The sequence below is a fragment of the Molossus molossus genome, unplaced genomic scaffold (genome assembly GCF_014108415.1).
Source record: "Molossus molossus isolate mMolMol1 unplaced genomic scaffold, mMolMol1.p scaffold_m16_p_7, whole genome shotgun sequence".
Taxonomy (NCBI): Eukaryota; Metazoa; Chordata; class Mammalia; order Chiroptera; family Molossidae; genus Molossus; species Molossus molossus.
The window spans coordinates 63,058,055-63,072,155 of NW_023425401.1; the positions used below are offsets into that span (position 1 = coordinate 63,058,055).

The 14,101-nt window shown below is 38.4% G+C and overlaps 1 protein-coding gene across 5 annotated transcripts in view; it reads right to left on the reverse strand.

The window, feature by feature from the left end:
- Positions 1 to 804: 804 nt before the first annotated feature.
- The window catches only part of AMPH (amphiphysin), a 344,846-nt gene continuing 331,549 nt past the window's right edge, over positions 805 to 14,101 (reverse strand). For all 5 annotated transcript variants that reach the window (XM_036247404.1, XM_036247401.1, XM_036247402.1 and 2 more), the window contains 4 exons: positions 10,090 to 10,302; positions 8,091 to 8,333; positions 5,602 to 5,703; positions 805 to 1,979 (listed from right to left, as the gene is read on the reverse strand). In XM_036247404.1, the coding sequence (XP_036103297.1) occupies positions 1,872 to 1,979; positions 5,602 to 5,703; positions 8,091 to 8,333; positions 10,090 to 10,302 (666 nt within the window). In that variant the 3' untranslated portion in view covers positions 805 to 1,871. The remainder of the gene's footprint in view (positions 1,980 to 5,601; positions 5,704 to 8,090; positions 8,334 to 10,089; positions 10,303 to 14,101) is intronic.

Genomic DNA, 14,101 nt, shown 5'->3' on the forward strand with positions numbered 1-14,101 from the left:
TTAGCTTTTAAGCTCTTTCATGTACTCTCAATCTTACAATGCTGCCCCTTATTTGCTGAATTATTATTTATGCTGCTGGGCAGTGCATGTTGTTTTCTTGCACTACACTAGCATTCATGATGGTCCAGCTTCCACATAAATTAGCCCTTGGAAAAATCTTGGGTCGATAATTGCAATTTCCCTATTAACAAACATTAAAGTCAGTAATTCACCAGGAGAATTCAAACTGTGAGTCAGAAATACATACCAAAATTAAGACTAACAATGTTCACTCTTGGTCAACTTCCATTGTGTATAGAATTATAGTGACAGAAAAGAATCTAAATGAAATGAAAGATTTTTGCTTTAAAAATTCTCTTCCATAAACAATGGTTCATCTGATCTATTCCATATTTCCTATTTTTCTTCTTATAAACTTACAAACATAAACATGTCAGAAAGAAAAGTGACCAAAAAATAACGCTGGTGTGAGAAGAAATTGCTGATTATGAAGGTCGGCAGATTTTCTGTGATACATAGACTGGGGGCCACAGCCACCACCTCTGTGGGGTCTTCATCTGCAGCTGTTATTTGTGCTATAGTGATTGTTGGGCAGCAGGGACCAGCAATCACTGGAATGAAGGGGTTTGTGGAAGGGAGAGGGGTGTGGAGCACAACCAAGAGGAACAAGCAGATTTCTGCACAAATAACAACTCCAACATAAACTGTTTCAAGTAGTGCATCTGACTGAGACCAGCTTTCCGAAACAAATGACTCATCAGAAGAAACTGGGTTAATTGCTGGAGCCGACCAAAGGTTTATTTGGAATGACACAGCACCGAAAATATTATCGTTACAGATGATCTGTGGATACAGCATACATCACTTATTTTAGGACAATCTGTGAAGATGAGTTGCATAAATATAAGGAAGTGGAAATACAGAGGAGCTTCTTTGTAAGTGTTCTTTTGGGGTGGGTTTATATGCCCCGCCATCCAGCCAATCTCTTAAAAGCAGGAGTTAAGAAGTTAGCTGCTCATCCCAACCAGCCTGCCTCCAGCCGCAGCAGCTAGAGAATCAGGCTCTGTTTTCTCCAAAGGGACAGCATCTCTGACATGCTATTTGTCATTGCACCCTGAAAAATGCACTTTACGAACACAGATACTGTCGACTATTTTGGCAATGGGATGGCTGATTTTGTTCTGAGGCAAAACTGCAACTGTAATGCCAGACAGAATAAGAGCAATGCATGAATCAATGACACTTGAGAGGCAAAGGGCTACAATGGAAAGAAAGCAACTATGTATATGTCGCTTTGTGCATACACATAGATCCAGGAGTGATGGGAACTAGCTCGTGCGACTTTGTCCATATACATATATATAGAGAGAGGTGTGTTGGAAAAGAACACTGAAAACTTTTGCAGCAGTTTAATTTTAAACACAGTAAACTTGAGAGAGAGAGAGAGAGAACGCAAGTGCTCACACCTGTACTGAGGAGTAAAATAATCTTGTACTACAGGATAATTCATCATGTCTTCTGCAGGGCAGCCACTCAATTCCACACACTTGGTACAGAGAAGTTAAGATTCTGGTCTGGAGAAAGCTACTTTAGAATTGGTGGGAAGAAATCAAGTACAAGAATCTCCACAGCTTGGACAAAGCACAAACAAACTTGTTCTTAATAACATGGGAACCAGTGAGGACTCTGTCCTTCATTTACTTTTTCTTTTCTCAAACTTTCTTGCTCACGTGCTCCACTGATATACCTTTCCAAGCTTTATCTGTCATCAGTCTATGAATCATTAACATGTCATAGCAAAAATGATTCTTCAGGTTTTCATGAAGGTTTAAAAACCTCAAAACCAGGCTCTTTCTACAATACTTTTGGCCCTAATCCAGGCGCTGGGTGAAGTTCTCTGGAAAGAGGCCTTTGTAGGTGGTGAGATCTCTGTGCTGGAGCCAGTCTGATTCCTTCACTCCTACCAGCCAGCCTGCATCCTGCAAGACAAAGACAGGGCTTTCAAGGTCCAAGCACTGGGAAAATCTGCACTGCCAACAACTTAACAAAATAATTTGTTTAATTAGTGTTGTGGTTCTGCATCAAGATGTTATATTACATGTAAACTGCTGTGCTGAGATCAGTAGGAAGGCTAAATGAAGATTAATATTAATATTATGCTTTTGAATTAACTATAGTTAATTGATGGTAACTACATTGTGACATGAGTTGTTAAGGAAAAGAAAAGGAGTAGAATTATAGCCAGTACAAAGGGAGGAACACCATGTGAAAGGATACCAGGTACAGGAACATTTCCCGTCCTTAGGTTATAGTGAAAAAAAGGCATGAGGATCCCTGGCTTAGAATATCATGCTGACAAGGCCATAGAAGGTCTTGTATTTTATCCTGAACCATTGCTAATAAGAAACAACTCTGTCTTTCCCCCAGCTCACGTCACGTAAGCCAAATAAATACCACATACCAGGCTTATCAAATAATAACAACTAGATATTACTGTTGTATTTGTTGTTCCTGCTATAATACCTGGATTTTCAAGTTTATATAAAATACAAACCAGTTTGTTGTCATGATATTCTTGTTGGAAAGATTCATATATTCTTTATAATTATTCTTCATAAATAAACATTTGTCTATTTTGTGTAAGTGCCATCATAGAACTGCCGACATTTAGTCAAAGAAAGGTTAAATAGCCCATCTGCATGTGGTCACAGGGCACGGAGACAGCGTGTAAAACAGAAACAGAGGCTGCTGTCTGCCCTTGGCCTATGGGAGATAAGCAGAGCCTAGAAGGAAAAGGCTGAGCTGAAGGAACAATATGAAATATACAGACCAGATGAAGCAAAACTAGTGGAGAATGACTGTCTTTATTATGTTAACCAATACACAAAAGAGATCCCTCTTAAAATGAGGGAGGGCCAGATTTAATCTGAACCAATTCCCAAGGAAATTCAAGTACATCAGATAAATGAGGACTCAAAAATTAAATAAAGAAGTGAATACATTTCTCTTGTGATATAATCTGAGACAATAAATTGATGCTGCTATATAGACAAGAAATATAAGCATTTAGACAGGCCAATTTTTGAAGGCAGAAAAAAAATAACAGTGAGAAAAAGATGACAATAAAATAACTGATAATATCTAGCTGATGACAAAAAGTATTCTCTTTAAAATTATGTTATATATGTGAAGGACAAAGTTATACTTAAGGTAAAAAGTGGTAACTAAATATTTTATTTTTGTTTTATTTAAATTTATGGGGTGGCATTGGTTAATAAGATTATATAGCTTTCAAGTGTATGTTTCTATGATACAAAATATTTTTTAAACCACTAGTAAGCATACAAAAGGTCATATCTTCCCCATGTTTATATTTTATATTTGACTTTATTTATAATGAGTGAAAATTCTATTGGCATCAAGTATAGTCATACATTTTAAAATTGTTTCAATAAAGAAAAAAATAAAGAACTGGCACAAACCCATAATCAAGACATCTGCAATAGTCTCAATCATAAAAATAAATTTCAAAAAAGATATATTTCAAAATGTATATCCTAAAATACTATGTATATAGTAAAGTGAAGACTATTATTAGCCAGTATCAATCTTTAGCTGAGGCAAATATAGAAAATTAAATTTTAACTATTTAAAATGTGGTAGACTAAGAATTTCCAGTTTTGGTAAAGGTAGAATAGCTCGTAGCAGACACATGCTTCTGCATAGAGCAATCATAAGCACTAGAATAACTATATATTTATATATACCAAATATACATATGTAGAGATATATGCAACTATTTTTATATAGAAATGACTATTTGTACAGAATATATACTATAAAATATAAGTTTATATAATGGGCTTGTTATAAAGGGGTTGTACATATACAACAACTATTTGAAGGCACTGAGAGTAACCAAAAGCAGGCAGAAATTGAAGAATATTTAAGCCTTGAAAGTAGGGTGCTGTGTGGGTGCGATCTGTACTGGCACAGCCTTCCCCTTGAGGATTCTCATCAGTCTGTGTGACAGAGGGCATTCAGAGAATAGAGTTGAGGCTGCCAGGGCAGATATACTTTTATGGGGGATATCTTCAAAAGAAGAAAGATACTAGAAAAGTCCCCAAATATGCAAGAAGCTTCCCTGAAATCCTGAGCTACCCACAAGCTGTGAATGCATAAGGGGCATCCCCAAGGATCCTGGAAAAAGTAGGAAGGCTGACAAAGATGAGTAGAGATGCAAACCTGTGGAGGGGAGGCAGAGCTTAGACTTCAGTCCCATCAAGTTAGGGGGCTTGACAATAGGATTTCTATTGAAAGTCCAGTTGGGGCATGTCTTAGATAGAGGCAGAGACAGTGGCCCAGGACTAATTTATCCTAAGAGTAAGACAAAATTGAAACAGGCCCACTCTAACAAATTGTAAAACAAACTTCCATGGATTTAAGGTCATTATCCAGTAGTTTGAATGCCTGCTAGAAGAAATAATCTTCAGAGATAGAAAACAGAATCCAGACACTGTGTCCAGTAAAAATTAAAAAAATTTCTAGATGTGAGAAAATGTTTCATTTTTGTTCATTCTTGCCATCTATGTAGTTTGTATTTAATTTGATCTCTTTTTATTTTCATAGGCTGAAAACTTAGAAATTAATGATCACTATGAAATAGTTATTCACTTTACTATGATTTCTTTGATCCATGGATTATTTATAAATGTATTTTTTATATTTTTAAATATTTGGGGTTCTTAAAGATATATTATTATCATTATTATTAATTTGAAATTTTATTTTATTGTGGTAAAGAATCTTGTTTGTTTGACCCAGCACCTGATCTTTCTTGGTAAAAGTATTATCAAGAGAAAAAACAAAACATTGAACATATAAGCCTTAACTTCAAATATAGTGATTTTATTATATGGGGGAAGGCTCATATATTTCTTTGAGAACATTAGGGCAGTTATAGCTCTTCTCTCCAGAAAACATACTAATAGACACATTTACACATTTTGTACGCTATTTCAGCGGTTCACAAATTTTAGGAAGAGAAAAATGAAATTCTCAGCTCCTTAACATCAGACCAGGTATGCTTGGAGGTGATTTTTATTCCCCTGAAGGTGACTTTTTTAAAAGAACCTTTTAGAATTGAGATATAATTTAAACAATATGCAATGCAAAGACTTTTATGTGTACAGTTCAGCTGAGGTTTGACAAATGCACATACATGTGTAACCCACACCCCATCAAGATAAAAAACATGTCCCCCGTCCTGTTCTTCCTTTGTCAGTCTCCACACCCCCGGAGACAACTGCTTCTGAAGGGGAACTTTTAGTGCACATGGATAATGTCTGCATTTCCTGAAGACTGGAATTTCAGAGACAACATCCCTAGAAAGTGGATACATAATAAGAAATGGTAATCTATTTGTATAAACAATGCAATAGCATCCCAAACCTAAAATTGATGATGTACTGTGGGCACATCATAAATTCTTTTCAGAGCTGCACTGCAGCATCTCAGAAAATGAAAACATCTTTAGGAGGTCACTGTGTCCAACTGATCCTTAGGAAAAAACAAATATAGCTTGTAGCACTCATCCTTTACCTGGTCAGCTTCCGAATCCGAGGGGACCACCAATACCACATCACCCCTTTGTAAGGTAAGTTCATCAGAATTTGCTGCCTCAAAATCATGCAGTGCTTCCACCTGCAAGATTGGAAAAGACTGATTAATGTTAGGAAGAGAACAAAGCCAAACTCCCAGTCAGATGATCTGCAGGCATGCTTAGTAGCATCTCCGGCTGGATAAAAGTGAAGAACTGTATCACATGCCACGAGAGGAGAAGGCCTCTGAAGGCTGAGAGGAAATACTATTCTGTTTACTTAAAACATTCTGTTCTTACAGACTGATACCAAGGCCATTTGGATGTATATTTAGTAATGCAATACCATCTGCCAGAGCTGAAGTGTACATTAATTAAAATTTAATATATCATATTTTTGTTAGAGATTTGCATTTATCACTGATGATTTATTATTGTTTGTATTTTAATCTAAACTAAAAATACCTAGCAAACAGAACATCCCCTAACCACAGCTTCTGAGAAACCAGCGCTTGCCTGCTATCATGAAACCACTACCTAATCTAATCCTGTGCTCAGTCTCTTTGTAAACAATCTTCCTTTTTCCCCTGCCCTACCTTTTAAACGTGACATTCTGTTCCTAGTTCCTTTCTGGGAGAAAGATTTATTTAAATTTTAATTACAGAAAAATTTTCAAAAGTAGGAAGATTAGTAAAATGAACCCCAATTGTGCAGCTTAAATATACATAACTATCTCCAGTCACACCCAGGTTTATTTCTCCCATGTCCCTCCCTTCAACCCCACCTATAAGATTAAATAATCAGCTTTTAAAATGTGTTGTTTGTGCCTGGCTGGTATAGCTCAGAGGTTGAGCATCAACCCATGCACCAAGAGGTCGCTGGTTCGAATCCTGGTCAGGGCACATGCCCAGGTTGTGGGCCTGATCCCCAGTGGGGGGCATGCAGGAGGCGGCCAATCGATGTTCTCTCTCATCGATGTTTCTATCTCTCTCTCCCTCTCCCTTCCTCTCTCTCTCAAATCAATAAAGAAAAAAAAAATTTAGAAAAATAAAATAAATAAAATTTGTTATTTGCATGTAGAATCATAAAATATCAGAGCTGGAAATTATTATCTTATCCTCAAATTCATTTTTCTAATTTTTCTAATGAGAGAACAAGTCCAGAGAGGGGGTTTATTGGTACTCCTTGGCTCACTACAGTAAGTGAGGGAACCCTGCAGGCCCAGCCAGGCCTGGCTCCAGTGGCACCTGCATCTTTGATTCCTGGTACTCTAACACAACTCAGCTGGACATGTGCCTTCACCTGCCACAGGTTTAGTTTTTCTTCACACAATTCATTAAAAAAAATCCATTATACCCACCCTGTCCCTATTCGAGGTAGCAAGGTAGCAGTTACTATCGAGTGAGCAGAGAAAGAAGAAAAAGATCATGACTATTCAATCCCAATCCTATAAACAAACAAAAATCTAACACTTTTTTTTTTTAAAGCTGAATTTTTTTTTTTTTTTTTTAAGTATTTTTTTAATCCTCATCCGAGGACATTTTTCCATTTTTTGCACAGACAGAGTGGGAGGGAGAGAGAGGAAGAGAGAGAGAGGGAAACATCGATGTGAAAGGGACACATCGAGTGGCTGCCACCCGCACGACCAACCAGGGCCGGGGACAAACTGCAACCGAGGTACATGCCCTTAGCGGGAACCAAACCCGGGTCTCTCCGGACCGCAGGCGGATGCTCTAACCGCTGAGCCAAACCGGCCAGGGCTTTAAAGCTGAATTTTGAAGTGTAAAATCAAATTATGAAATGTATAGTTCTCAACAATATTCTATTTAGGAAGACTGGCTGCCTTTATTTTGCACTCGGTTGAATCCTGAATTTTAGGTATTTACTGTTTTTTGCTTTTGTTTTAGTAAGGACCCTTCAATGTATGAAGGCTATAAGTAACCACTTGATGGTCTCCCTGAGCAAAACCTTCCATCCATAAATGTTGGCCTCTTTTATGTCTTCCTTCACATAAAATCCCACTAACATATTTATTCACTTACTTTTAAAATATTTATTGGTTCCCTACCCCGTGCCCTTTACTGTAACCAGGTCGCAGAGTTGAATGGATGATTCCTATTTCCTGCCCTCCAAAGGTATATAATCCACCTGGGACAGATGAGCCCAGGGCTGGAGGCACCCACCAAGCTCTGGGGTGGAGCAAAGGAGGGCATGTAGGTGGAAGGCATCAACCCATTCACTACCAAGGGGCACATCATTTAATTATCCTTCGCTAAAAAATAAAAAGACATCACTATAGTTCTCCCTTGTCTGCAGCATAGAAATCCTGTCATGTTGCAATGTGATATTGGGATAGAGGGGAAAGCAGTACAGAAAAAGAGTATGTATTGCAAAAAGTAAAAGTAAAAATTGGAAAACTAAAGGTGTGAGCAAAAGGGCCTCAAAGCAAAGGAAAAACAATTGGCCACCAGATTGAAAAAAATGGCAAGACCTTGTAGAGAAAGCCCGGAGGCATTTCCTGAGAGGCCTGGCTTGCAGACTGGTCGGAGGGCGCAGTCTGGGAGTCCTCAGCAGCCTTCTGCCCAGTGGCCAGCTCTGACATCTCCCTGGTGGATCCTGGAAGAGCAGAGTCTTCAGCCGGCTCCTTGGACTCTGCACCAGTAATTATTTCATGTTCTCCCTCCTCTTCATTGTTGGAAGCGGGCTCTATGATGACAGAAGGGATGACTTTCTCCTGGGAAAAGAAAAATGTGGTGGTCCTTTGGAGGTAAGACATATACATCCTCCCTGTCACGCCCTCGTTGGCTCCCAGTTTCCCCACCTCCTTTATTCAACTAAATTTCCCCGAACCCGATTTAAGCTTTCTGGCCCTGGGGCCTCCTGCCTTTCTTATTTCTCTCTCTCCTGAGAGAGATACCCTTAGTGGGATGAATTTCTGGATCCTTGAACAATCATCCAGTTTGATAAGAGTGAGGTTTCTGCATAACCTGGGAAGAGGGATAGGAGACTGTGGAGAGGGAGCAGGAGTCCTGGCAGGGTGGACAGTCCTGAAAGAAAAGGCAGTAGGATTCCAAGGATGGGCTCATTTTTGCAGTGGTCCATTCTTGTCCCATTGACTATTAACACTCACTTGAAGCTGACAAACTCGCGATTGCTTTTCTCCCAGGGTCTCATGGGGCTCCCAAATACCTAAAACCACATTGTTGGTAGAGATGTGGTCCAGGTTTGGAGATAATCTACCAGTCCTTTGCTTGTTGATTATCATTAGAGCCACACCATAGTCACAGTTTAGGGGATTACAATTCCCACCAACCACTCCAACACTCTAGTGCCTGGGAAAGCAGAAGGATCAAGACCTCCCTTTTATGTTTTGACAAAGATGAGCAAGGAGGGGAATTTAACTCACATAATGGAAGTCTGGAGATATTTATTGCTCTCCAGATTAGGTTCTATATTCCCTCAGATATTAGTGGACATAAGCACTTCCATTCTTGAATTTGGAGAAAACAATACACTCTTTCAACAAGTATAACAATGTATACAAAAATATTCCTGACATGGTGACAGGAAAGTATTACAATGAATAGAATGTACTATTGAGTTATTTCTCCGAACACCAATATTACCTGCTGTTTCTCTAGTGGGATGAAAGGGGTAACTCAATGTCAAACTTTGAGTAACCCTGGAGAGATTTCTGGAAATTTATTATGAGTAAAATAATCAGAAAAATGGAAAGCATAACATTAAACCCACTCTTCATTGTTACCTTCTAGAATACAGAGGATCCAAACCTGGGGTTTGGAAGAGCTGTCCTTGCTCTGGCACCTGGGTTTGAGGCTCCCACAGTCCGGCATAGATGGCTGTGTTGCCTTGAACACTTCTCTAACAGAGGAAGGGCTGGGACAAAGTCCAACTTCATGTATATGTTTAGTGACCCGTTTTCCTTTTGAAAGTTTAATAAAGGATGGTATTTTGATAAAAGGAGTCTACTCTGGGGTGAATTTGGAGGCAGTCTAATAGTAATAACCACCACAAAATAGTAATCATAGTAATCTGATTTAACTACTAATATGGGGTTCTCAGAATGTGCCAGGCACCAGGCTGAGCACCAGGCTCTATTCTCACATAACCCACACAACAACCCTATTATTACCCTACCATATTCCTTTTCTCCTCCCTCTGTTCCCATCCTTTTGTCATCTGTGCTTCATTCCTTTTCTCCATCAGTTACTGCATGGTTTCCTATACCTCTATCTGTGCATAATTCAAGCCCAGTCCACCCTAGACCTGGGGGCTTGTGTGGTACCCCAGAACACTGACATTGAGAAAATGGTGTGACCACTCCTTTTGAGAATCTATTTTTTTTCATGGAGCAGTATGCCATAAAATGGTTACAGACCTATTCCACTTCTAAGAACTATTGCCATTAACCAACAAAGCATCCCAACTGGTGCATCTCCCTAGAACCTCCACTTCACTAGGACACTTACCTGAGGTGCCGCTGCTACTGTTTCTTCTGGTTGAGATCTGTCGCTGTCTATGGCCTCTGTGGTTTCGGTGTCGATCTTGGGTTCCTCTATACTTGCTCCTTCCCCAGTAGGAAGAGCTGTCTCCTTCCCTGCCTCTGCTTCCTCTACTGAGGCCCCCTCTGCTGCTGCTACCAAGGTTCCGACAGTCATATCAGCATCAGTTCCCAGTAGGACCTGTAACCAGAACCAAACAGGCTGTGTTTGTATCTCTAGAACCTCAGAGCAGTAACTGAGAATATATTTCTGTGAAGCATTGATGGTGTTCTCAAAGGTAATTTTTAAACTCTCTTCATACAAATAGAATATTAATAACAAGTTCCTTACTTATTCCTAACACTCTATATGCCTATATACTTGATAATATCAAATTTTACTATCACAAGATGTACACTTTACCACCTTTCCTTTGCTAAATCGTTTAAACAGACATCATTGACTGGATCTGATTTAGACAGGACGACGTGGCTGCTGTGATGCCGGCTACCAGCAGGGGGAGGCCAAGTCTGCCTCTGTCTGCTCTGACTTTCCTTGTCTTCACAGGAGCTAATTACAGGTTATCAATTTACCTGATCTCTGTCACACCTGTCACACACACACACACACACACACACACACACACACACACACACACGCACACGCGCGCACTCACAGAGGCATAGAGGCATAGAGCATATGGAAAATTGTTGATGAGAATGATGGCAAAAAAAAATCACCAAAATATTGACATTAACAATGCTGGTACAGTCAGGGTGTCAAAGAAACTGCCACTTTGACTACAGAGGGGAAAAGGCAAACAATCTGAATGACCTACTTAGAGAAGAAATTAACAGTCCTCCATCCTTCTCTGAGTCCATTAGTAATGAATTTTGATTTCTCTAGCCAAAATCAACACTTTGGTTTTACAGAGCCTAAAGACCATTGCAGGAAGAGAGAACGATTGTCCATTGCCTAGCTTCTCTCACATCTTTCTGCCTCTGGCATTGCTCTAATATGTCAGTGGTGCCACAATTTTCCCTGTATGTCTGGAATCTGTTTCACATTTTCTGCTCTTCCCAAAGTACTTGCACTGCACATTTACTAACTGCAATAATAGAACCACCTTAAAATACAATAGTAAACAAGAATCCATTTGCTCAGATTAGGTGTTAACTCTAGATAAAATAAAGAAGAGATTGAAAAGATTTTCAGTGATAGGGTTATTCCTCTTTTATTATTTTTATGCACTTCAATTTGTTAGCTATTTGTAGATTTAGAAAAGGAAAACATTTTCTAGACTTTGCTTGCTACTGTGTATGTTACATCTTCTAGGAAAAAGCACAAATAATTAATGGCTACTATCTTAATGTATTATCCAGGGAGACCAGAGGACTGAAACTACTCAAAGTATTTCAAACCTTTGATATTTAATGTTATTAAATTTTTCTCTTCACTTCAAATGTTAAGAGATACACATTATCTTATCTTCTGGCAAAACTATACTATCTGTTGGCTAAATATATTTATGGTAGAAAACATCTAATTCAAAGAGAAACTAAAAACAATTTCTTTCTGCCCTCAAGCACATGCTGTTTCCATGTGTGCACAAGTCACTGGCTACTGTCAATGTGCACATTAGTCACACAGAAATCACAAGGATCACATGGGACACATCTTTGAGATGGTGAGTGGTTCTCACTATATCATACATATCTTACTGCTTTTATCTCTTCTGCTTCAACAGTCTCCATGGTAAAAAGCAATGTGGTTATGGCATTGATGTCACAGTCCTTTCAAACACCTAGCTACATTACAACATTTTCTGGCAGTGGAATGAAATTAATGCAATGAAACAATGGCTTCAGTATCCAGCAAAGCAGGAAAACACACTTGGGTGACAGAAACTAGTCAGTCCCTCCAGGAGATAGTGCCATGAAAGCAAGTCAACAAGGATGGAGACCCCAGACAAGTAAGAGTCATGACTGGCTGCAAAAGAATCTGTAATCTCTGGCTTTATGTAATTTATTGATTTATTGTACTTATTCATTGTTTTGCCTTCTTGGCAATATTATCTCTGAACAATGCCTGGAAAACAGCTTGCCACTCATGTCACAGGTCTAGATGACAACCGCAGAGACTCCCTAGACAGAAATTCCATCTTATCTAGAGGGCAGGTTATTTTAATTGAAAATAGATCTTTTTTCCTGATTAAAAAATAATGAATAGCATTGGTTTAAAAATAAAAGACATGATTTAGGGTAGCATTTTGAGGTATTTATTTCTATTCATTTCTAAGCATACAGGGGCTTTATTTGTTTATTTCACAACACATAGATGATGTTTCTTAGAAAAAGTCTATCAATGGCTATAATCTATAATTGAACTAGTCTGTTTTCGGTTCTTAAAAATGTTACAAACACTGTGAGAAAAATCTTGGCTTGTAACCATATTTACAAAAATTATATAAACTATGCATTTAAATAATTTAAATAGCCCTGGCTGGTGTGGCTCAGTTGGTTGGGCGTTGTCCTGTGCACCAAAGGGTCATGGGTTTGATTCCTGGTCAGGGCACATGCCCAGGTCTTGGGTTTGATCCCCAATAGGGGGCAGGCAGGAGACAGCCAATCAATGTTTTGCTCTCATATCAATATTTCTCTCTCTCAACCCTCTTCTCTCCCTCCCCTTTTCTCTTCCTCTCTAAAAAAAAAAAAAAATTGTTAAACAATTTAAATACTAAACACTACTCCCGTTTCTTTTCTTTCTTTCCTTTTTTTCATGTATGATGTCCTACATATGGACCTTTGTGGGGGTTGCCCAAAATTTTATTATGCAAAAAAGTCAACAGAGAGAAAAATTAAAAGGATCATATAGTACATTTCCCAGTACCTAGCCCCTACGATCTCCAACTGCCATGTTGCTACATTTGCCTTATCATATCTTCCCATCTGTCCACACTGATTTTGATTCATTATTCAGTCAATCACAATACATCTTCAAAAAATGTTTTTCAGGAGTTCTATGTGATGCTATATACCTTATATATTTGGTAATGTCTTTCTGCTTCTTTCAGACATGATGGACTACTGCCTTGGAGTAGAATTGCTAAAATGTGCTCTATTTTTGCACTTAATATCTATATGTCCTTCTGACAGCTTCTGACCTTTAATTGGAAAAGACAAGTTTGAGGCCTAATTATTGTTGTCTAGTAATGCATTTTCTCTGTATTCTGGATGCTTGCAGAACTGTTCTGCAAGCTTCAAATACAAATATTTTAAAGAATACTTTTAGATTCTAGTCTCTCATTAATTTTTTTTTTTTTTTTTTTGGTGATTTCTTAGGATCTGCATGCAGGAATTCTTTCAACTAGGGAACTTCAGCTGGAGCATGTTTTCTTCTGTTATATTGAAACTGGAGCACCTACACTTCTATTCCAGTCCCTACAGCTTTTTCTTAGGGACAGTAAATATCCAGGAGTTGTATCTTCAGTCTTCGGCCTCTCCATCTACATCTATAGCTCATGCTTTTCCTCTTTGTGTTTGGGTGAGTTCCTCCAGTTTGTCTTCATATCATGAAATAAATTCTCCACAGGGCTGCTTATGGTCTTTGCCACTCTTAGGCAAATTTTAATTCTAATATTATATTTCTTCCCTTTAAAATCTTTTTTGACATCACTGAGACCCCTTTTCACCTGCCTCATAAGCAACTCTCTTTTTATCTTATTGTGGTTGCCTTATCTCATTTTAATTTTTTATTTCAACTAATCAAGGTCCTCTTGAATTTTGCTGATAACAAAAGACAATTTTCAAATATTTTTGCTGTACTTTTGGTAATTTATTATTATTATTATTTTTAATCCTCATCTGAGGATGTTTTTTCCATTTATTTTTAGATAGAGTGGGAAGAAGGAGGAGAGAGAAAGAGAGAGGAAAAAAAATCATGTGAGAGAGACACATTGATTGAATGCTTCCTGCTCGACCCCAGACTGGGGATTGAATCT